Source organism: Urocampus carinirostris, chromosome 8, assembly GCF_059441175.1.
Source record: "Urocampus carinirostris isolate Australia breed hairy pipefish chromosome 8, RoL_Ucar_1.0, whole genome shotgun sequence".
NCBI classification, from domain to species: Eukaryota; Metazoa; Chordata; class Actinopteri; order Syngnathiformes; family Syngnathidae; genus Urocampus; species Urocampus carinirostris.
In genome coordinates this window covers 23,460,070-23,485,067 of record NC_142356.1, presented here as the reverse complement: position 1 = coordinate 23,485,067, position 24,998 = coordinate 23,460,070, and the positions used below count along the sequence as shown (strand labels likewise).

Below are 24,998 nucleotides of genomic sequence, written 5' to 3'. Positions count from 1 at the left end.
AGCCATTTTTCCACACTATGTCCATTAGAAATTAAATCACAAATGCTTAGGGTCCAGTTAAAACACAATCTTTCTTTTAATATCTAATTGGGTGATTTGGTTATTTTTGTATAAATCAAATAATTGGGATTTTTTTAGTTGGTTTATTCATTTGACCCAACTTTTTGGTGCTATGGTGCCCTGTTTGGGTTATTCATTACATCGGGGGTCCCCAGCCTTTTCTGTTCCATGGATCTGTTTAATGTGTAACAGTGTTTTCACGGCCCGGCCCAAGGGCGCCATTAAACTTGTTTGTACAATAACAAAAAAAAATTAATGTTGTAAATTGAATGATAACAACAACCTTAATGATTAAAATCATGATCATAATGAGTGTAAATCCACTATGTAATCAATCGTTAGTTGCAAAAAAAATCCCATTTATTCATTCAATCATTTTCCGAACTTATCCTCAAGAGGATCTCGGGGGGCTTGAGTCCACCCTAGACATTTACTTGAAGTGTGGGAGGACGTGGAGTGCCTGGGAGTATGGTGAGAACATGCAAACTCCACACAATGAGGCCAGTAGATGGAATTGAACCCTTAAACTTCTGTACTGTAGGGCAGAATAGCAACACACTCTAATCGCTATTGTAATGTTTGACAGAAAATGTCATGTCATATCATGTGCCAAGTAATGAAAATAAAAACTTACTATGTGAACCAACCCCAGTGAAAACTGTGTGGTCTCTGTGTCATGTTCATGATCATAGGGATCCAGGCATCCTCGAACTCTGTTCCAGAAAAGTTTGTTTACTATCTTTGTAAAGTGACGTAGTGGGCTGCATTTGACCATTCTCGATGCTAGTCGGCTATATAGGTTTGATTCATCAATTGCTGTATCTTCCACGTGCCTGGGGTCCTTGTCCAACGTGACAGTTGCGATAGGTAACTACACCCACCCGCACAAACTACACAAACTTTAATTCAAACGTATCGCCTCAAACCCCTGGTTTACTCTCTGAGGCGGACTTTCTGTTATCTTTTAGCCTACTTCCTGGTTTTATGTATATAATGTGGTATATTCATGAATACTGGATGAGCATTACTGTACCTACGGGGCAGTTGCAGTTGATGTAACAAGAGTTTGGATGTTTGATGACATTGGAACGGATTAATCCAGTTTCAATTCTTTTCAACGGGAAACATGTTTATATTTACCACGGTTTCATGATACGTCACTGATGGAAACAATTAACATTGTAAGTAGAGGCACCACTGTACAAATCAAAAATCGTGCAGATCTCTTTAACTGACCCTGGTATTTGATCGTGTAGGTGTGCTTGTGCGCTGCAATTGGCTGGCAACCAACCCGAGATTAGTGAAATCAAGGCACATTTACTTGTATAGCCGTCAAACACAAGATGTCTCAAAGGACTGCAGAAGATTACAATTCACCATCCCCTGATCTTAAACTAACACGCGGGCAAGGAAAAACTCAAAACCTCAGCATGAGGAAAAATAAGTAAACCTTGAGAAGGGGCCTCAAAAGTGGTAATCCCCCTTCCACCCCTACTAGGGTGCAATAGATTAGCTTGTCTTTTGCCCAATTCAGATGGAACAGCTCACAACTCGAATGAGGATAAGTGGTAAAGAAATCAGATGCATGAAAGTATCCATGCTGTAGAATTCTTCATGAACTCGATGCAGCATTTAGCATGCTTCTCCATTTAGCCTAACTGTATTTTAATGTACATTTCAAATCGTTTTTTCAACATTTCAGTCTTTATAACGTTACACATTTAAATCTGCCCTCAGCAGACATCCTTAGCTGGGTAGCGGCCAGGGAGAAAAAGGGGGAGAGGGAGAGTTTGTCTGAGAGTTAACATGCTCCAATTCACCTGTGGCCCCCATGAGGCCCCACAGCAGCTGAGCTCTCGACGAGTGTCTGGCACTTCTACACGTTCCGTTTCAAATGTTTTTTTTTTCAAATTGTTTTGTTTATATTATTATTATTATTTTGTCAACAACTTTAAAATCTGGGCTACTGAGAAGGTCTAGTCCGGTGTCTTTCAACCAGTGTGCTTTGAGACCTTGACTAGGGTGCCGCAGGAAATTGCCCAACGCTATCTTTGCCAAAAAAAGCATTCAATTTATTTCAGTATCTTTGCTTTCTTCCATTGATCAGCCAAGTAAATGTAACATTCATCCATATCAGTAGGTGGCAGTGTCATGATTACAGATTGGAATCACCTGTGCCCGCTCATTTGGCGCCAAGCGCCGCGGGTTTTGATCGGCTCCCTGTCACTATTTGAACCCAGTCCTGTCTGTCCCCTGTGGTCAGTCCGTCTGCGTACCTCAGTGTATACTAGGCAAGCCTTTTTTTTTTCCCGACCCTGACTACCACCTGTCTCCTCCATGATCTGCTACCTTATCGTGGTTGAGGAGTTTGTGTGTTCCAATGATCCTGACACCGTCTGCTCTCCCGTTCCGGCTTACGACCTTTTTTGTACCCGACTACGCCTACTCTGCCCGTTCTGGCCTATGACTCGTTTCCGACCTCGACCACGCCTTGCTCTCCCAGTCCCGGCTACCGACCAGTTTTTCCGTCCCTGGCACCGCCATCACTCGCTTTGAAAGATCCACTGCCGTGTTCCGATCACAATCCGAGTACGAGAGGGACTTGCTTCCCGCGCCCAGTGAGCATCGGATCGCGGGCGCTGCCCTTCCTTTTTCTTTCAATAAAACTGTGAAAAACGTTACGCGATTGGGTCTACCCTGTGCGCTCGTCGTGACAGGCAGCAGATTACTATTCTTACTTTTCTGTCATAATGATCTGCTAATAAAGTAGTTCAGGCAAATATATTAAACAACTTATTTTGTTTAATGACACTTTTGAAACTCTACTACAAAAAATATACAATAAATCAAATAGAGTACAAATGTGCACATATTTTGCTGATTTTAATTATTTTCTTTGAAAATAAGAACAGAAAACAGTAGAACCTAGCAAAAAATAGTTATTTTGGGGGGGAAAACACGATGAGAATATAGTAAAATCCCAGATTAAAGCTAATTTATCAACCAAAAAGAATAACCTGTATTACTTCCTAAACCATTGTGACCACCAACACCATACTGTCAATTTAGGCAAAATGATAATTGTAGCTTAAAAAAACCCATGGAACTTGGTGCTGGGAATTTGACGATGTGCTTCGAGGTTTTTGAGTAAAAACAAACACGCCCTTGGTCACAAAGGGTTGGCAAACACTGGTTTAGTCTAGCTCGAAACCGGTAGCATTGTTGTACAGCAAACCATCGTTGTTTGCGGCGTTGCGTTCCAAAAAGGACTTGCCTAAGTAGAAACATTTATTTAATATTTTATTAAATACTGCATTTTACATTAAAACCAAAGAGCAAACCATATTTGCAGGCTTAAAGATTTATTAAACACAAAACAGTCTGCAGTTTGCAATAGTCGGTGGTATGTGCAGCCCTTTGAGTCTCCTCGTGATTAAGGGCTAAATAAATAAAGATGACTTGACTTAAATTGAATATCTAAATGTTCATGACAAAAGAGTTGCTTTCCGCTGATCAAATTGTTATTAGAGGGGGGGTTGTGATGGACCCTATGGCCCGCCAAAAGCGACGGATGTGGACTCGTCCATCCGTTTGACTTTGACACCCCTGTTCTATTGAAATTGCGCGCCACCTTGTGGCGATAAGTGATCTCAGGTCACTCTCGAAAGAGTCTTCCAAAACGGAAGGTAACATGACGCAGTGGAAACGATACAGAATAAAAGCAAAGTGACTTTAAAAACGATGACGGCCTATGGTTCATCCTTACTCCCTTGACTCTACATCGGGGGCGCATGCCTGTGGCGCGTGCACACGTTCCAATGTCGATTTTTTTTTAAATTCCCTTCTTCTTTTCCTTCAATACTACATCGATACGAACAGTAAGCCAGAGCACGGTATAAAATGTGAGAACCCCCTTCACCCGCCCCCCTCCCTTAATACTCTCTCTCTCTGTCTCTATCTCTCTCTGTCTCTATCTCTCTCTGTCTCTGCTCACACACGCCCCCCCGCACCTCTTCGTTTCTTCCACTTCCACTTCCACTCGAGCGAACGTGCAAAGCAGTCTGCCGAGCACTCCACCGTCCGACCCCGCTCGGGGTTTGCCGCAAACCGCCCTGTGGATTTATTCTCACCATTAATACTTTCTGACGAGCCGCGCAAAAACAAAACAAACTGGTGCAACTATGCACCGTGCACTATTTCGTGACTTGAATTTGTGACGATTATCAGTACTTTTGTCTGTATTTGCTTTTTGTCCTGCGCTCCTCTGGATGCAAACACCTGACAACTACGCACTGAATGTCGTCTCTAAGGTAAGCACATTTGAGGAATTAATGACTAAATGCTTTTCGAGGCTGAGTCTAAACTTTTGTTTTAATCGACGCAGCGCATTCTATCCAAAACAGACAAAAACCATTGTAATAATCTGCAAGTTTCCGCTGCTTTTAAGGTTATTTCACTTTACTTTGGGATCAATTTGCACGATTGCTTAACCTACATTGTCATTTAATCGATATTATGTAATAGAAATTGGCATTTTGCAAAAAAGAAAATACAAGTAGGTGAATGCATACTTGTTTTGTAAGCATTTTAAAAGGGGGTGTGCACCCACGATACACGTGCCGTCACGGCTGCCAATAACTTAAACAACGAGTTAAAATCATATTTTCGAGCGTTATTCCACAATGATTTGAAGCATCAACTTCGTGTGTGTCGTGTTTTGTCGAATCCAAAGAGAGCGTTCCAACTTTGTGTCGCAGCTACGTTGTGGCCGCTGAGGCTTCCAACTTTTGATTGACAGCATTAGCGACCCAATCGACGCTTAACCTTTGAGCGCGCTTGTCCAATAAAAAGGCGGCATTTGACGCGGCCCAGCACACGTCACTATATTTTGTTAACTCTTGCGAAGCTCCTACACACCTGTCAGGATATTTATTCTACTGCAGGAAAACAAGTTACAATTTGTTTACATCTACATAAAACAATTAAAGAGAAATAAAAGTCAATGAGTGTGATTGGGAAGCCATTGTGATCATGTCAAGTCATGTTTATTTGTATAGCCCTTAATCACAAAGAGTCTCAAAGGGCTGCACAGATCAAAGACTATTGCAAACTACAGACTATTATGACACCATCCCCTCATCTAAAACCTACATGAGGGCAAATAATTCCGTATTTTCCGCACTATAAGGCGCACCGGTTTATAGGGCGCACCCCCCAAAAATAGTTTTTGGTCCTATATTTTCCATACATGAGGCGCACCGGATTATAAGGCGCTACAATGGGAACGTCAACAAAACAGTCAGATTGTTTTTGGTTTGAACAAATTTATTGAGACTAATAACAGGAAACAATCTTGACAATCTCAACAGCAATCAAGCACATTCACAATATTATATTTCAATATGACGTTTAACAGCAAACACAATGTGAGGTTTGAACAAACCTTCTCGAAAATCTTAATAGCAATCAAGCATATTCACAATTTCGTTATATAACATCTTTGTTAGTGTCAATAGATCCGTCCAGGCCAAAGTCGATTGTTCTTGGTCTGAACAAATCCACCGACACCAAAACAGTCAGATAGTTCAGTCAAACTTATTACCCCCTTGACATTTCGAAAGCTTGCAAAGAAGCAAATACGTGTCTCAGACATGTACGGAAAGAGTGTCTGTACGATGTCACCAATCACTCAAATGCATCGTTCCAAATATCATTCGGAAGGTTAAAATCTTGGGATTCAAGAAATGCCAACCATTTCTTAGTTTATATTTTATTTTTCGCTGGTAACTGTGTGGACAGCAAAGTAAGAATTGTATTGTGCAGGGAAACGTGGTTCTTTACTGTGCATATGACAATAAACACTTTGAATTGAATTTTGTTTAAAAATAGACTCAACACAGAAACATCAAGTTCGTTCTAAAACAAGATACCGGGAAAATATAAAGCCGCATAGCTCACCTAAGCCATCACGTTCAATAATGATACGCAACCATGGTCTACTTACAACCGTGAGTGTAGTAAATCCAACCGTGTAAAATATTTACAAATACAGAATAGTAAAAAATGTTTTCTCTATGGCGTAGTGCAACCCAACGTGTGATTCACATTCATCTTTTTCGGACAATTGCAGGCTTTGTTTCGCCCCTTTAGCCTATGCGAGCCTGTAAATGACAAAAAGGATCCGCCCCCTTTACCTCCGAATAACTTTAGCCAGTAGTGACTGATTCAAATGATGATTGACACATTGGTTAGGAAATAAAACGCCGGTATATAAATCCCAGCATACACCGCGGACGACTTCGCCTTCGGGGGAAAATCTAGTCGGCGGCTGCTTGCCTTGGTTGCAAGACTTTGCGACTTAATATTGATTCATATATAAGTCGCGCTGTATTATAAGGCGCATGGTCAGCTTTTGAAAAAATAAAGGCTTTTAGGTGCGCCTTATAGTGCGGAAAATACGGTACACATATTAACAACATAAAATATAGGCTATTCACATGCTATAGAATAGAAGTGTGTTTTAAGCTTAGATTTAAACATTTCCACTGAGGTTGCAGATCGAATCTCAGGGGGAAGAGCATTCCACAGCACCGGGGCCCGAATGAAGAACGCTCTCAAACCTGCGGATCTCTTCTTGGCCCTTGGGATCACTAGTAGACCAGCATTTTTAGAGCAAAGGCTCCATACCGGAAAATAGGGGGAAATTAAATCTGAAAGATATGAGGGAGCCAGTCCATGCATGATTTTGTATACTGGCAACAGAACCTTATAATTGTATTGTATTGTATTGTATTTATTTATTCAGCCAGTATAAACCATAAACATGATATATACAAGAAATCATTTGACACGTAAACGCTCAATGATGATAACATAATAGATGTAAAAGAATAAAAACAATAGAGTAAAAAAGATATTGTAGTGTATAATACAAGGTAATTAAATAGAATAGCCTAAAAAGAAAGAATATGTAAATAACAAGACTAGAGTAGAATAGGTCAGAGGAACATATTGAGCTAACAGGGAGCCAATGCAGGTTAGCTCAAACCGGGGTAATGTGATCAAACTTTCTTGTCTTCGTTAAAAGCCAGCTGAAGGCTCTTAATTTTGGACTTTGGGAGATCAGAAAGTAGTGCATTACAGTAATCGAGACGGGAGGTAACAAAGCATGAATTATAATCTCCGCATCCGACTGAGACAGCATAGGGCGAATTTTAGCAATGTTGCGAAGATGGAAAAAAGCTGTTGTAGTGGATTTTCCATGTAGTGATTACGCTCGGCGTTGATCAATTCTTTGAGGCGATATAAACCCCTAAAGGTGTTGTTAGTCAAGTCTTGAAAAGCTAGAAGAAGCTCAGTTTCGTGCAGATTAGAAGTAGAGGTAAGATCTTGGGTCCAAACCCAAAATTGACTTTATCCCAGCTACCACAAATTCGGGCTCGGGCTTAAAATGTTAATTATTAAGCCGGGCGGGCTTCCATCTTTCCATTTTTATATTTAATTTGTTTCTCTTCATGGAGGATCTGCACAGCATGCACTTACTTTTTCTCAAGTAATTATTAAGATAAAGAGCATGCTTACCAAAATCAGTTGAACTCAAAATCACAAAATATAAAGAATTTTTTTTTACCTCGGTGTTGTCTACCTCCTTCCAACTCCCTCACGTCAGATGTCATTTCCGCCTCTCGCCAATAGTTTACAAGCTATACAAGCTTTCTTTCTGCTTCTCAGCCAAATATTTCACTATGTGCAGTTTGTAGATTATGATTTTCTTTTCGATGTCATATTGTTCACTTTCACTTTTGTTCACTGCATGTTGCCGAAATGCGCACTTTGGCACGAAACGTTCATTTTGGCGCTGCACTTGGAGTGCACACTTGATTTGAGGGAGCCCCAAGATGCGTAGTTCAGCCGAAACACAAGTACGCATGACCGAAGTAAAGCTACGTGTTTACTTTGACAGTGAATGAAAGATCCAGGTCTTTTTTTTCGGGCTTAGTTATCAGATCAAGTTAATCCGTCTGGTTTGGGCGGGTTCGACTTTATATACTCGCAACTCGGGTCAGGTCGGGCTTAATTCTTTAGGGCCGATCTCACCTCTGATTAAAGCCGAGTGAGAGTCCGAGCCCTAACCGACCTGATGTTGTAATTTGTGGTTGTCCTTCATAACGTTTGAGTCGGGCCACGCTTATCTTTTGAAAAATAAGAAAAAAAAATCATAAAACTTTGTACTTAAACAGTGTCAGGATACAAAAAAAAAAAAAAAAAACAACAACAACCCCCCCCCCCCCCCCACACACACACACACACATTTGAGTAGTTTTGGCTATGAAAGACCATGTCTATTACCTGCTTACGGCCACACCCCCCCGAGAATGCCTGATCTCGAGTAGCTAAGCAGGGTCAAGGCTGGTTACTACTTGGATGGGACACCGCCTGGGAATACCACGTGCTGTAAATCGGCCATTTGGCACATTCTTGGCTACGACAGCACTGAATGCACAACCCAATGTAACATCAGCTGATACAGAAATATAAGAAATGTTAATGTTTGTACAGCCATGTTTAACTTGGATTTTGTTTCAAAAGACGGGCTTTAATTTGTTATCATAATCACGTCTCTTCTTCCCGAGTCGTCACAAATTAAATATGACATTTCGTGTTCGCTTTGGGCTTGGTTCTGCAAATCAAGTAAATTGGTCGGGCTTGAGCTGGCTCAGGCTTTATTACCCGTGGGCCAGGGTCAGGTCCGACTGGATTTTTTTTCAGGCCAATCTTACCTTATGTTGAATTAGGGTGGAAAAACATTTTAAGTAGTGGGCCTCATTGGGTTCAAATATTTGCCAGAAACGTAGGCCAAAAGAAAGAAAACATTTTTATATAGTTTTTAACATTTTTGTTTGGCGGCTGAATTAGAAAGACTCATCGGCCGTGTGTGGCCCCCGGGCCATGGTTTTAGCGCTGTTAGGGTAGAATCAGCATTTCAGGATAATGTATTCTGCAGATTATGATTTTCATTATTAATTACATACAACTTAAGCTTTTCCATGTGATATTCTAGTGCAACTATTGTTTTATTGAAATGCATGTTGTTTAATTTTTGTAAAATAAACAACCTAAATTACACAATGTAAAATTATTAAAATAAGGAAGGGGTCACCCACCTTTTTAAACCCAAGAGCTACATTTTTGTTACTGAGCGCAAAAGGCTACCAGTTCAAAGTGCATTTCTAAAATAGCAACATACGTTGTTACTATGTCATTACTGTGCTTTTACCAGTAGTTATTAGAATGAGGGTTGAAACAAGCACACTCAACCACTAAAACATTAGTTTTAAAGACAGTTAACATGTCTATGATTTCTCATGCCAGTTAGAAATCAAATTTCCTAGAAAATCACTTTGACCCATCACTGGTGAGGTATTTTCAGAACCAGTCTACTGGCTGCTCAGGATCGTTCAGTGGCCTACCTTTAGCCCGGGAGCACCATGTTGGAGACACCGAAACTAATGCATAGCGAAAACATTTCTGACATACAGTAATGATTGAAAAGGTATGTTTTTTTTTTTGCTAACTATTGTTTTTGGTTTTGCAAGGTGACTCCATGAGCCGACGATGGAGACCAAAAGATACCAAAGTCTCTTTGAGGGGAGCGATTCGGAAAACGGGTGGTCCCAGATCCCTAGTACTTTGGAGTTCTGCTGCCCCTCTGAAGACTCCGGCCTCAACTGTGGTGATGACTTGATGGACATCGCCAACATTGCCGAACCCAAAGAGAGTGTCGGGAAGAAGCCGGAGCAAATTCTACCCTGTCCCGAGCCTAACCAGCCCTTCAGCTTGTCGCACCTCGGCAACAGATCCCTGCATGGCTCAAAGCCGGAAATGGACTCCAAGGAGCTTTCCAAGACCGTGGCGGAGTCCATGGGACTTTACATGAATGCGTCCAGGGAGGCAGACTTTACCTTTGGGCATCACAGGGGCACGGCTAGCCCCGGGAAAATGCAGTACCCTGCATGTGAGCGGGAAAACCAGTGTATCCCGGCCAAGGGTCCCAAACTGAAAGGTTTTGCGTTCCCGCAACCAAGTGGAGGCGATGGCACTCAAGTGAGCTCTGCCTCCATGCTGGTGTCTTCACTTTCCAGCAGCCCCCAAAGTTCTAGCCCAGGCGGTGGAAACAACACAGTTTCGTCCACCACCACCAGCCCACCAGCAGGTTTGGGCCCAGCGTGCTCACCCGTGAACCACCCAGCTCTGGCCAACGTCCGGCGCAGGAACCTGTCAGCTTGTAGCCCTGTTGAATCCAGCACGGTGGGCTCGCCACCCCTCATGAAGTCGCCCATGTCCAGCCCCCGCAGCATGGCAAGCGTGAGGTCCCCACCATCCTGCAGTGTCAAGTTGTCTGTTACAAGCCCCACGGGGGCCCGGCCTCCCATCTGCACTCCGCCCGCTGCCGTTGCCAGTCCAGAGATGCGTTTCTCAGAGTCCAGTCCTACCAGTGAACCGGATCTATTCCGAGGTGACACTCGAAGCCTTGAAGCGACGGGTCTGAACGAGGAGCCGGACTTCAAACCCTTTGAGTTTCCCAAGGTGGAGATGGTAGATGGGGAGGTGTTCAACGTGGGCCTCGACCAGATGGGCATGGTGAAGTACATTAAGAACGAGCCGGGGACTGATTTCAGGAGTGTGTGCTTAGGGGGGTCCAAATGCAACAGCTCCAGCGCACCCTTTATTACACAAATCAAAAATGAACCAGACAAAACTGAAGAGTGCATGAATCCGTCAGCTTATGGCGGACATTCGCCACCGCTTGGCCTGTTTCCCGCGTCTGAGACCACCTTCTTGTCCTTAAGGAATAACGTGGACGAGTACAGCCTCTCTGGAATTTTAGGACCCCCGCTGTCTCTCAACGGGAACTATGACCCGGACGCGTTCACTAACAGCGTCTTGTCCAAAGGGGTTAAGCAAGAAGCGGGCGACAGCGACTACTACCAGGGGAGCAACAGTGTGCCCACGTCGGCCATTGTTGGAGTTAATTCCAGCGGGCACTCATTCCATTACCAGATCGGCACGCAGGGAACAATGTCATTCGCGCGCCACGACACCCGGGAACAGTCTAACCCCTTGTTGACTCTAATTTCTCCCGTGGCAGCGCTGATGGAGTCGTGGAAGTCGCGGCCGGGCATGCCCCAGGGCTCCTTGTCCGCCCGGGGTGACGGGTACCCGGGTCAGAACTGCATTGGTGACGGCATTTCCAGGTAAGCGATGCTTTCCGGGATTTGGCAGCGCTTGTTCTGATTTGCAGTAAGCAACTTGGGGATTCATTTTCCTTGTGTTGCATCATGAGTTTCATTTTGTTTTCATGTTTTTTTTTTCATCAAACTATCATTTCATTCACTTTGTTGTAAAGTTTGTAATTAAATCATGGAAATCAATCGTATCTAACAAGCAAAACTTAATTTTAGTAAGAAAATGTGAAAGTACTACTTTATTCCCTTAAAATTAGAATATTTCAAAAACATTTGTTTATTTCTTATGAAAAATGTATGATTATGATTTAAAAATAAAATAAAATACCTTGCTTGTTAATTATAATGATATTTGAACCTTATAATAATAATGATAAAAATTATGATTTTCTTTTTCTGTAAAAATGAAACCATGATTTTGACAAATTGTCATTATGTTGTAAAAAATAGAAAACCTTTCTTGGTATTTGTCGACATTTTCACCCCATTGAATTCACAAGTATTTCTATTTCAAAATTCTATTACAATTTATTACAAATAATTGGTATTTTTTTCTTTCTTCAAGATTCAAGACAAAAGTTTTTGCTTCCATAAAATGATGGCAATTTCATATATAAAATGTCCATCCATCCATTATCTGCACCGCTTATCCTCAGTAGGGTCGCGGGTGTGCTGGAGCCCATCCCGGCTATCTTCGGGCAGTGGGCAGGGGACACCCTGAACTGGTTGCCAGCCAGTCGCAGGGCACACAGGGACAGACAATTCCTAACATACATGTTTTTGAAAAATGGGAAGAAACCGGAGTGCCTGGATGAAACCCACGCAAGCACGGGAAAAACATTCTCAATAATTAGATCGTCCAAGAAATTTCACAGGCAAACAATGTCGTAAGGTGTATATTGTCTTCAATTTGCAAAAGGGTGTCTCTTAAGCAGGCCCGTTGATACCATGTGCAAGGGGTTCTTTGACCGAATTGCTTTAAGGATAGCAGGTTAATTATGATTGGTCTTCACATTTGATGAAACTATCGACGTACCCTGCACTTTCGTATTCTACTGTAACAGAGTTTACCTCCTAACACAGTCTTTGACAGCGCAAGAGGCGTTCACTGGGGGAAGAATGTGATTTAATGGGCCAAAGCATGGGCAGCGTCATGAATTATGAAGGATTTATGACATGCTTTTGTTACCAAACTGACGAAATGAACAGTTATGAGTGCTCGGGGCTCGTTTGTTTTGTGAGACTCGATGAACAGGCTGAAGGGAAAATACTGTAACAACAAGTCTATACTAAACGCCAATATGTGCGTCAAACATTTTGGAAATAAAGTGAAGCAAGCGAGTCACCTAAAGAAAAAAAATGATAAGAATGTTAAACTGCAATGAAGTTAAAAGAAAAAACTAGGACTATCATAAAGAGTACATAGATTTTCATTTTGGGGTGGATTTTATCGATTCTTGTAGTTTAAAAAAAAACAAAAAAACTATAGGTAAATTGACCATAAGATAGCACAACAAATTCCCAAGCAGTTACAACACCCTTTGGTTTTTGAATTTATATCTGAAATTGAGTTTTTATCATAATTTTAAAGTACATTTGCCAAAGCATACCAGGCATCTTCTTCTACATTGGAAACTAGTGTTGTCTTCTTCTACGCCAGCGCGCGAGAACCCATTTGACCCAAAGAGCTATAAAAGCAAATTATTTAGATTTTTTTAAAGACATATTTCAACAGAACCGCCATACTCTCCAGATAAAAGCTAATTATTCAGCACATTTTACTTCATTGTGTGACGTTTGAGGATTTGATCAAATCGATGAAATAATAATTATGCCAGAGCCTGTGTCCCACATCAGTTTGAATATACCACTTAAAATTTGTGTTGAATCTCATTTTGACCATCATTTTTGTCCTAAGTAATGGTTTCAAAACAAGGTGCGAGCAAAGTTTTTGGGGAAATATCCCACAAAAACCTGCAAAGTATTTACTTTCAGGGAAGAATAAGCTGGGCAAGGGGGAGAAAATGTGTGGACAATGTGTGTATAGCTCTACCCATTCTTACCGCTCGCCAATCAAATTGGTCTGAGTCTTTTGCTTGGGTTTAGGGGTGATTACACTTTGGCGTGTGGTTTTTCATCATAAAGTGTCTCAACGGTGAACATAAAGTGCTTAATAAGCTTCTATATAAAGGATTCTTTAGCGATTAATAGCAAAACAGGGTCTGTTGCTGTGACGACACCTAAATATAGTTTAGACTGTGCACAATATACCAAACCCAACACCAATTCAATGTTGTTTTTTCTTTGCACGTGCTAAAATTGGCTTTACTTATAGCAATGCAGTAAATAATTGCGCAAAGTGTATTTTATCTCCTAGCCAGATGCACTAATGAAAAAGCTATATACGACCTATAGGTCTCCGATTCCTGTTCTAAGCCAAAATGCGTGTCCAAACTAAACGGTGTCTTCCTTTGCACCAAAAGATTGTGTCATTTTGTGCACTGAAAATGAGTGTTTTCTCTTGCCTCAAAAACTAGCGCTGTCTTTTTCTTTGCTAAAAACGAGCTTGTTCTTCTCCGCTAAAAACTAGCTCCATTGTCTATGCAAAAAAAAATAAAAGCGTTTTCTTCTTTTGCCCAAAATTTTCCAAAATTGAATTAATGTTTTCTCTAGCTTCATCGTCTTCTATGCAAAATAACTAGCGTGGTTATCTTTCTCACCAAAGTTAGCGTTTTCTTCCACACTGAAAAATTGCGTTCTTCTGCACGAAAAGCGAGCTAATTTTTCAAAGATCGCATAGTGGGCATCTTGGGTCAAAAGCTAGCGTAGACTTTTTGAAAATGTGTGTACATTGGTACATAGTTATTGTTAGTTATTTTAGTTTCAGTATTTGTTTTAGTTTTTTGTGTATACATGCAATACGAAACAATAACAATTTAATTCGCGTTCTGATTCACATAAATTACCATGAGTATGTTTTTTAAATTCCTTTTTTGTTAATATCATGTTATAAATGAAACTTTAGTGTAAATAAAACTTTGAACTCTACTAATATTGCCGTACTTCAAAAACACTGCATATTTCCAACTCACAAGTTGATTCCATTCAATTTGTTCTAACAAATTCCAAATGGGAATTTATAAAAAAACTTCACTCATTTACATTCGCTGAACACTATTATAGCATTTCGCACGGAAATCTTACATTACAGACGCTGCCCTACTTACGAACGTTCGTAAGTTGAATTTGATCGTAAGTTCTTTCAGTGCTATATTTTGTATGGTTAAGGTTTATATAAGTATGTTCAAGGCTCGTATAAGTAAACTGTATTGTTTTGTACAAAAAAATAAACATTTGATAAAATACTATGCTCTAAAAAGATACATCATTTTAAGTTTAACTTACTTTTGGAAGATGGGCTCCTCTGTGGTATAAAGTGGGCGAACAAAAGCAATCCAACCATTTTCTTAACCGCATCAAGCTTTATTATTCCCCTTTATTTCAAAAGAAACGGCTCGCCTCCTTACACTTTACACCAACCATATTGAATTTTAGGGGTGGCAGACAGGAGGTAGAGTGCTCGTCTTGGGATCAAGAGATCGCAGTTACATGTCGAAGTGTCCTTGGGTAAGACACTGAACCCCTCATGCCCCCAATAAGCAGGTTTGCCTTACATGGCTGCACGGCCACTATTGGTAAATGTAAAGCACATTGTAAAGCGCTTCATTGACCTGAAAAGCGCTATATATAAATGCAGATCATTTCATTTCATTTCAATGGATGCATGAGATATTAAACAATAAAAATGTCAAAGTTCTTAGGTGGAGATACAGTACAGTATGTTTACACATGAACTAGGAAGAGGAAGCGGATTTATTCTTCGGGGTGGAAGCTGGGTGACCTCTCACAGGGCCACATGCCGGTAGCGGCTCAAAGAAGCACTAAAGTACTGTCCTGTACTTGGAAAACTGTGCACACAATACAAAATCTAACTCAGAGCAATGTCCTGATATTTTTCGACATCCCGATTTTTTTTTTCGTATCTACTGTTTTATGTAAGTCGACTGGTCGTAAGTAGGGGAGCGTCTGTATTTGAAATTCGGTTTGAAGGGACCATTTTGAGGTGGGCATTCTAGGGCCAGCCACCTTAAATCCTAATAACATCCAGCTTAGCCCTCGTGTCAGACAGAACGTCAGTAAAAGAGTTGGCCTACATGCCGCCAGCAGACAGAAAGACACATCTTTGCTACTGTATTCATGGCCTAATATATCAAGGCATTTAAAAAAAAAAAAGTTACGTAACCGTTCAAAATCCTGCAAACTTTGATCCACCGAGAGCTTTGGATAACACAGTAAAATCCCCTGACTCTCCTTTTCCCTCTTTTTCACAATTCGTTTCCGCTGTAAGTGGTTTTAATTAAAGATGGCTTTTTATCCGAGCATTCTTTGAGTTTCGACCAAAGATCCCCCAGGAGAGGAAGAGTTTTTTTCTTCTTTTACGCAAATGTCTCATACCCGCTACGAGGCTGTATCGTTGGGTTTATATGGCAGAAGTTGAACTGAAACACAAAGGAGTTTGACGGTCCACAGTATTTTGAAAATTAGCTTCACAATACTTTCATATTTTTCGACTGTAAAATCGTGGAAACAGAAAATTTGAAATTTCTGGTCTATTTAGTCACCAATAAGTAATATTTACAAATTTGTCATGTTTCCGTTGCATATTAAGATCCTGGTGAAATCAAGTAAAAGAAAAAGAAAACATAAAGGAGGGCTGACAACCGGGATGTGATGGAGCAAACAAACGGTGGAAAGAAACAGATCCGTTAATTTGTATTACAATAAAAACAAATAAAAACAGCTATCCATCCATTATCTGCACCGCTTATCCCCAGTAGGGTCGTGGGGGTGCAGGAGCCCATCTCGGCTATCTTCCAGCAGTGGGCAGGGGACACCCTGAACTGGTCTCCAGCCAGTCGCAGGGCGCACAGAGACAGACAACTCACTCGCTCATTTACACCTAGGGACAATTTGGACCGGCCAACATGCATGTTTTTGAGGAATGTGGGAGGAAACTGGAGTGCCCGGAGGAAACCCCCGCAGGCACGGGGAGAACATGCAAACTCTACATGTGGCGGCTGCGGTAGACTAATGTTTTAGTGTACCGCTGCTTTATTTTGTAAGACTGGGCAGATCGATCCAAATATCAATATCATCGATACTGAACGAGTTCTGGATTTTGATCGATACTATTCAAAAATTTCGATCAAGGGCGTAGCAAGCCTGTTTTTAGTGGTGCTCAAGCGCCCCCATTTTACCATTTTCATCTCATTCCACCCCCAATTCCCATCTCCCCACCTCCTTTCCTTCAGCATTATGTGCTTCGTGGCCAGAACACCGAGGGTAAAAGTAAGATAAAAACTGAAATAATATATAAAAGCTCTTTGAACACATATTTAGAGAAAAATGCCTCAAACTAGATAGCTGGATGGATAGATAGATAGATACTTTATTCCTCCCTGTAGGGAAATTCACACTTCCAGCAGTATCCTGTGTTGAAAATAAAACAATAATAAAGTAAAAGGAATATAATACATAAATACCCAATGTAACGTGTTGATATAGAGTATTTAAATAGTGCTACATAAAATACACACTGTAATAAAAATATGGTAATATACAATGTGGGGGTGTGGTTTAATGTGGGCTTTAACTCCCCCGGGTGGAGTTAAAGAGCCTCATGGCATGAGGAAGAAATGATCTCCTCAGTCTGTCCGTGGATCAAGGCTGTGACAGCAGTCTTTCGCTGAAGCTGCTCTTCCCTTTGGAGATGATGCTGTGTAGTAGATGTGATGAATTGTCCATGAAAAAAAGGAGTTGATTCCTCGAATAAACACATTTTTGTGTGTTAAAACCCATATCCATAGGATAGAAAGTAATCCAAAGTGTAGTTGTCAAACGGGACGCAAACACTGAAGAAAGAAGCAACACTAAAACAATAAATCACAAAAATAGCGAAATTTACATGGAAGCTGCTGGAAAGGCTGCCACTCGCGACGGCGCCTATGATCTATATCCATATCTATATCTATGGTCTACGCTACGTTTCCATTGTAGTTATCTAATAAACAACAGAACATTCTTGGTGCCTAAGATATTTGTGCTGAGTTCATCGTAATCATAAACTAACTCATAGGGAATGTTTTAATCATTTAATGATCATTGCATTTATAGGCAAAAAGTACCGGTATCAATTAATACTACCTAGTATTTACATGGAACAGATTGATACTAAAATTCCTAGTATCGCCCACTTTTATTATCGTGAAGCAAAAATAAGTCTTTGTGCGTAAAAAACAAAACAAACGCTCCAACAGTTTTAAAAAAGCACATGCTGTTTATTTATTTTTAATATCCTGGAGACGGATTGTGTTTTGCGCGTAAAAATAGAGCGCGCGATAACATCAACCGCTTCTTAATGTCGAAAGGTCGGCATGTTTGCAAACAAACTGAGCATTATTTAGAAATGATAATTTTCCAACTCTGAGATCAGATTTGGCTTCAACCATCTTGGCCAATTTCTTGTTCATAGAACGTCCAGTTCGTAGCAGAAAAGAAAGCCACTCGGAAGCAAGCAAAGCGATTGCTGTTACTGGACGGCTTCCAACTCTCAATGTTCTGCAAAGGGCCGAAAAGGCGTACTCCAGAGAGCGTCCTAATGAGCCTTTAATTGTATGTTCCCGCGCTAAATCAAGGGATGCAAATGAATTGATGAATTCAGACTCCGCTGGTTACCAAATCGCCAATTAAAGGCTGAGCGTGCACAAGACGACTCCCGGTGCATTGTGGGCTCTCGTCTGCTGGGCTAATGTTAAATGCTAAAGTGTCATATTTCTTTTTTCAATTTTTTTTTTTTTCATTTGTTTATTTCATAGTCAACACACATTTTAGAAGATAATTCATATATTATATTATATTAGATTTTTTTTAATCAATTCAGAGGTGTTTTAGCTTTTTTTATGGCTTGACTTGATTTATGGCCTATTATAAAAGGGAGAGTGTATTTTATTTGACCTCAAGATGTCACTGCATGGTGAAGTGCGACAAAAAAAATCGAGAATACAACATACAGAGACTCAAATCGACCAAAATGCATTGTTCTAGTTCTCATATTTTTGGCCAGCAATTTTGAAGTTTTTGGGTGCCCCCAACAGCGAGATGGCAGATAATGATGTCAGCTCCCTTTGGGTGATGCTTGTGTTATGTAAAATAAATGCAAATTTCTCGACCTACAAGTAATAAAAAAATGCACGTTTTTATGATGTTTCATTCATATTTACTTATTATTGAAATTAATATTGTGTTCATTTATAGTGTTTATTTATTTATTAGGTTTTTTTTCACCAGTAGGAGGCGCTCATTAGGACTTACTTTCTTTTCAAACTAGTCATTCAAGTAAAAAATTTTATATCCGTATTTGATTAAACTAATTCTACACAAATTGATGGGCAGAAAAAAAACTGCATGTAAGGCGTAATTGGCTGCGGCTGCATCGGCTCGCTACAACGGGTCAGGTGTATCGACATTTCGTTCTGTGTACATTGTTACAAAGAATGACAATACAAAGGAAATTATTATTATTATTATTATTAATTGATCCGATATTTTCTGGTTTTCCCCAAGGCACTGTTTTTTGCAAACTGCTGTTTTAACGAATACAATGACAAATACTTGATTTTCAATGGCAAAGGTTTGAGTTGATGTTACATTTTACAGTTTTCTGGGTCGTGCAGACAAAGAGCGGCGCTAGTTCATGCCCCCCAAAAAAGTGAGCTTTTAGATTTATTTTCAGTGAGGTTATTCATGCACCTGTGTGTGTGTGTGTGTGTGTGTGTGTGTGTGTGTGTTTGCGTGTGTGTGTGTGATTGTATATACAATATATATATGTGTATATATATATATATATATATATATATATATATATATATATATATATATATAATATACAAGCCACTTGAGAGGCACACCAAACATGTGGAAGAAAGGGCTCTGGTCGGATGAGACCAAAATCAAACTTTTTGGCAACAATGCAAGAAGTTATGTTTGGCGTAAAAGCAGCACAGCTCATCACCCTCAACACACCATCCCCACAGTCAAACATGGTGGTGGCTGCATCCTGGTTTGGGCCTGCTATTCTTCAGCAGGGACAGGGAAGATGGTTAAAATTCACGGGAAGATGGATAGAGCCAAATACACGACCATTCTGGAGGAAAACCTGAGTCCGCAAAAGGCCTGAGACTGGGACGGAGATTTGTCTTCCAACATGACAATGATTCAAAACAAAAAGCAAAAGCTACAATGGAATGGTTCACGGAAAAACACATTAGGGTGTTAAAAGTCAAAGTCCAATTGAGAATCTGTGGAAAGGACTAAAAACTGCTGTTCAAAAAGGCTCGGCTTTCCATCCAACCTTACTGAGCTCGAGCTGTTTTGCAAGGAGGAATGGGCAAAAATATCAGTTTCTCAATGTGCAAAACTGAGACATACCCCAAGCGACTTGCAGCTGTAATCGCAGCAAAAGGTGGCACTACAAAGTATTAACTCAATGGGGCTGAATAATTTTGCACACCTTTTTAGTTTTTTATTTGTTAAAAAGGTTTAAAATATCCAATTAAGTGTGTTCCACTTCATGATTGTGTCTGACTTATTGCTGAAATTACAGTTTGATATCTTTATGTTTGAAGTCTGAAATGTGGCAAAAGGTAACAAAGTTCAAGGGGGCCAAATAGTTTCGCAAGCCACTGCATGTTTATAATATATATATGTATATATATATATATATATATATATATATCACTTGCGTAATAATTTATTTTTGTTATCGATTGCATATCTTTACTGCTATTCTAAAAAGATTTTTGGGCATTTCTTGTTTTTTTTTCTTGCACAAATCGAATGATTACAAAAAAGTGCAAAACTTTTTAAATAGCATTGATATAAGAAAATTAATTACTTTTTCCTCCTATATTGCCAAGATATCAAGATTTCTATATCAGCAGATGCCAAAAATAACCCATCAATCATTTTTTTCCCCTCTGGGCCCGGCCCCACTGCCAAATAAGTCAAAGGCTCCAAAAGTTTGCCCACCTCTGGTACACAATGCATCAGTTTCGACAAAGCGGAACTTTATTCACAAAATGTTAAAACAAAAATGACATTAGTGGCGTTGTTATTCTATTCTTCTCCCGAGTCTGCAGAACTATTCTGAAAATGTCTCGTTACGTGTCGGGGCCAGCACATGAATAAATCACTCTGGCCGCAAGCAAGAAGGAGGATATTCTCCTCTCCCTTCTATGGAAGTCTTCACCTACAACTCATGAATAGTTAGCGCGCCGGTCCGGTCCGGCGCAACCAGAGGCTGACGTTTCTTGCATTGAAAACTCTTTTTTTTGGAATGAAAAGATGTCTTTCCTGCCCCTGTCGACAGCTGTGACACGTCTTCCCGCTGGCTAAGCAAACAACTAAATAAATAAATCGTCACAGTTGTAGCCTTATTCCCTATCTTTACCGTCTTGGGTATATCCCTGGAACAGTCATTGATGTCTAAATGAAATCAAGAAAAGTTTTTTTTCTAAATACGTCGGCTCGTGTTGCGGCACAATTGCAACAAGAAGGACATTATTTAACTCATTCTTTGCAATCAAAGATCCATTTCGGGATTTGAAGTGAATGAGTTTAGTCACGCTCAATTTGTTCAAATATTTAAATTTTTGAATCATTTTTATATTGTAGTTGAATATGTGTTAAGCATAAGATTCCACTTGTTAGATCCATCTCTGAAAAATCCATTTTTCCAATTGCTGCAGAGTGAAGAAATAATAAAATAGAACAGAAGAGAATATAATTGAATAGATTGTTCTATTTAAGTAAAATCCACAACAGATATAAAAAGTGAAAATTTGCAAGATAAAACACTATACATTATACCAATGGTCATCAACATAGTCCAAAAAATCATTGGCTTTTCTCTGCCCAGTCTGGAGGAGATCACCTTCTCGCGATACCATAGCAGAGCCAGCAACACTATAAATGCTCTCCGATGGGTGCAATGTGTCCCCTGAAACAAGAACTACAAATTTCTTCCCCTGTGTCAACACCACCCTAAATAAGCACACACGACTGTGAAAAGCTTTATATTTTGCCTATCTATAGAAAAATAGGTATTCATATCTAATTTTGCTGCTAAATGTAATTGCACTCCTTTTTTCATTGCACAATTGAAAGAGGAGTTTCTAAAGCATTTTCAATTTAGGCCAGTCACCAAACACTCCCCTATAAATATTTTTGTCCTATTTATCCTCTCATTCTTTTTATTTCATCTTTCTCTTTTAAGCCTTTTTATTTTTATCCTCGAGCTCCATTTCTAATCTTGCTGTAAACAATGATCCCTATGTTGTTATGAATTACAGAAAAGGCAATTCTGATTCGAATCATACTCCAAAATGTAAAAATTAGAAACAATTTAAAAAATTATTTTGAATAATAGGGCTGTTCATTTTAAATCTAAAAGAAAACTTAATCTATCACCTGTCTAAAATAAGGATAACAGTATTACATTTTTATTTAAACTTATATTTACATATACATAATGCACCAATTGTCGTAATTGTGTATATCATAATTTCAATGACTAAAACTAGAGTGAAAGACAGAAATAAGGCTTTAACACAATGTGCTGGCGGATCGTAAAAAGTTCTGTATCGGTTGCACAAATTGCACAGATTGTGTTTATCACGCTGTGTTGCAGGTAAAACCCCTTTTCTTAATGTAATTTTATTCTTCCTTCAAATGTATCACTCATTTTGTAAAATTGGTGCGAGCCTGCAGTTTCGTGAGGTTGCTTACATGTCTGCGTGTTGGTGCACAATTGATGCGTTCTGGGACAGTTTAGCAATTTTGATGCATTGTCTTCTTTTTGTATTTTGCCATTAATTGTTGTTCAAAATTCACGATACGTTAACTTTATTATGCTGTTCTTCATGTGAACTAAAACAGAGTATATCTTGTCTGCCAGGTGAAAGAGAAACCTTTTTTTTTTGCCTAAAAACACTTTTTTGTAGAACCACTAGCAATGACCTTGATTTCTTTTAATGTTTTTTGAAAGGTGTATTGTTCATTTATCTTGGACATAATTGAGTGATTTTATTCATATTGTGTTTATTTTGTCTTTTTTGTTGTTGTTGTAGCAAATTTGGTATTGGAATAATCCAAAATAAATCAAAAGTGGTCAAGTTCCTGCAATTTTCTGGTATCTGGATTAAATTAGTCATTACATTTTTCAACAGGTAACAAGTAATTGTATTGGATTACATTTTAAAAGTGACACTCCCAACCCTTGCAGAAAGCAAAGTTAACTTCTCACAACTCAGGCCGGACCCCATAAAAGTGTAATGCCTGTTGTGCTGTTGGCAGGGGAGGTGTGGGGGAGGCTGGGCTATAGTGAGGAGGGGGAAGAACCCTTTGCATGTGTGAATGCATGTCCTCTCTTGAACCTCTCCCGCAAAAATACAGCCTGGTGACAGGAGGACAGGCTTTTCGGTCCAGTACGGTCCCACAGTTGCACTTTTAACACCCTCTACCCACTTGGGTGACATTAAAATGCATTTTTCACTTTCCAGTCATGGGCCCTCGTGGCAAGTTCTTGCTTTTTTACAAATTCTGGGTTTATGACGCTGTTTGCCATCAGTTAGTGGTGAACTTTTAAACCAGTGATGTAGGGTGAGGTTTGTGTTTGAGCAGGCACAGTAGATTTACAGATAAATGAACCTGCATCTTGCTCATCATTTCATCATTTGAAAGTAATATTCAAACCGTAACGTAGAAAAAAAGTGTTTGATTGTCTCACCTTAACTCATAAATGAAGTCCATGCAGACTCATGCAAACACTGGTTACTTACATCTCCCTCTACGCTTGCGAGACATGGACTCTGACAGCAAAACTGGAAATGAAAATCCAGGTCTTGGAGATGCGAAACTACAGGAAACTTCTAGGCATCAGCTACCTAGCACACATGACAAACAAAACTGTTCTCAACTGTGCGGGGACGGAAACTTCAGTGTATTGGTCATTTCATAAGATCATCAGGACTGACCAAGATAATTGTCCAAGACCCAGTCCAAGGAGGCAGGAGGAGAAGAACACCGAAAAAGAACTGGGCCGACAACATTAAGGAATGGACCGGTGCCATCTTTGCGACGACCCAAGAACAGGCCAGGGACAATCAACAGAGGAGAAGGCAGTCCAGAGTTCTGTCTTCATTGGTGCCCTGACAACCCATACGGTTAAGGGAGCCGGGAAGCGTGAACCGTGATCATAAGATATCAAAGTCCATGCAGTTAGAAAAACAATTCTGAATGGCTTGATGTTAGCTTGCTAATACTAGCACAAATTCCATTGTTTGGGGATGAGGTGTGCGCTAAATCAGAATTTTAGTCTGGCTTTCGCCCTCTGCCTCGAGCCAAGAGAATTGCGTGCCTCACTCAGCATCTGCAGATGCTCAGAACAGTAATTCATTACATACTAATTGTAATAATACTGTTCATACTATAATGTTAAAATTCCATGATTTTAATAAAGAAAATCCCTAAAACCTGAAGTTAATTAAGAACGGGCAGCACGGCAGCGCAGTGGTTAGCGCTTGTGCGGCACAGTTCGTGTCATGGGAACCTGTCGTGGGTTCAAATCCAGCTCCAGACTTCCTGTGCGGAGTTTGTATGTTCTCCCCGTGCTTGCGTGGGTTTCCTCCGGGCACTCCGGTTTCCTCCCACATTCCGAAAACATGCATTTCAGGTGAATTGGCCGGTCTAAATTGTCCCTAGGTGTGAATGAGCGAGCGAGTGAGTTGTCTGTCCCTGTGTGCCCTGCGATTGGCTGGCAACCAGTTCAGGGTGTCCCCTGCCCACTGCCTGGAGATGGCTGGGATGGGCTCCAGCCCCCCGCGACCCTACTGAGGATAAGCGGTACGGCTAATGAGATGAGATGAGTTTTGTTTTTCCATCATGACAGGTGAGGCACAGCTCCCCTGCTTTCCCTGACTGCACGTCACTGTTTTAAATGTGTTGCTATTTTAAAACAACACACTTATTTATATTTCTTTTATCTATTTTTTTAATTATTTGCATTCAAATTTTAAATTAATACAATTAAATTGACCTATTTATAAAATATGTAGATTATTTTCTGCTCATATTTGCATGACAATCAAAAAGTTACTACAGTACACGTTTTTTTTATGTAATTGCACCAGCTTTAAGGTATAATTTTCATTTTTTGTTTGTTTTAATTGAGTACTTTGTATTCTATTCAGTAAATGACAAAAGTTTCGTCTGAAGTGTGTCCGCTCCCACTTTTAAAAAATGTTTCTATTGCCAGATAAAAATATTTCAAGTACTTGTTTTCTTATTTTACTTTAATTCGGACTTTCAATTAAGAGTGGTTGGGGGCGTGGACTATTTTTTGACTATACATGGAAAATAATTAAATGTTGGCTCCTGGGGGCGGCAGTGTCTCAGGAGGTAGAGCGCTCGTCTTGGGATCAATGGATCGCAGTTCGGATCCCGGCTCCTCCGTGTTACATGTCGAAGTGTCCTTGGGTAAGACACTAAACCCCTAATGCCCTTACATGGGTGCAC

The 24,998-nt window shown here is 40.1% G+C and overlaps 1 protein-coding gene across 1 annotated transcript in view; it reads left to right on the top strand.

The window, feature by feature from the left end:
• The first annotated feature begins 4,045 nt into the window (after positions 1-4,045).
• Positions 4,046-24,998, top strand: part of nr3c2 (nuclear receptor subfamily 3, group C, member 2) — a 125,260-nt gene continuing 104,307 nt past the window's right edge. Inside the window, exons 1-2 of the mRNA XM_088342020.1 lie at positions 4,046-4,370; positions 9,657-11,315. Coding sequence (XP_088198146.1) covers positions 9,676-11,315 — 1,640 coding nt within the window. The 5' untranslated portion in view covers positions 4,046-4,370; positions 9,657-9,675. The remainder of the gene's footprint in view (positions 4,371-9,656; positions 11,316-24,998) is intronic.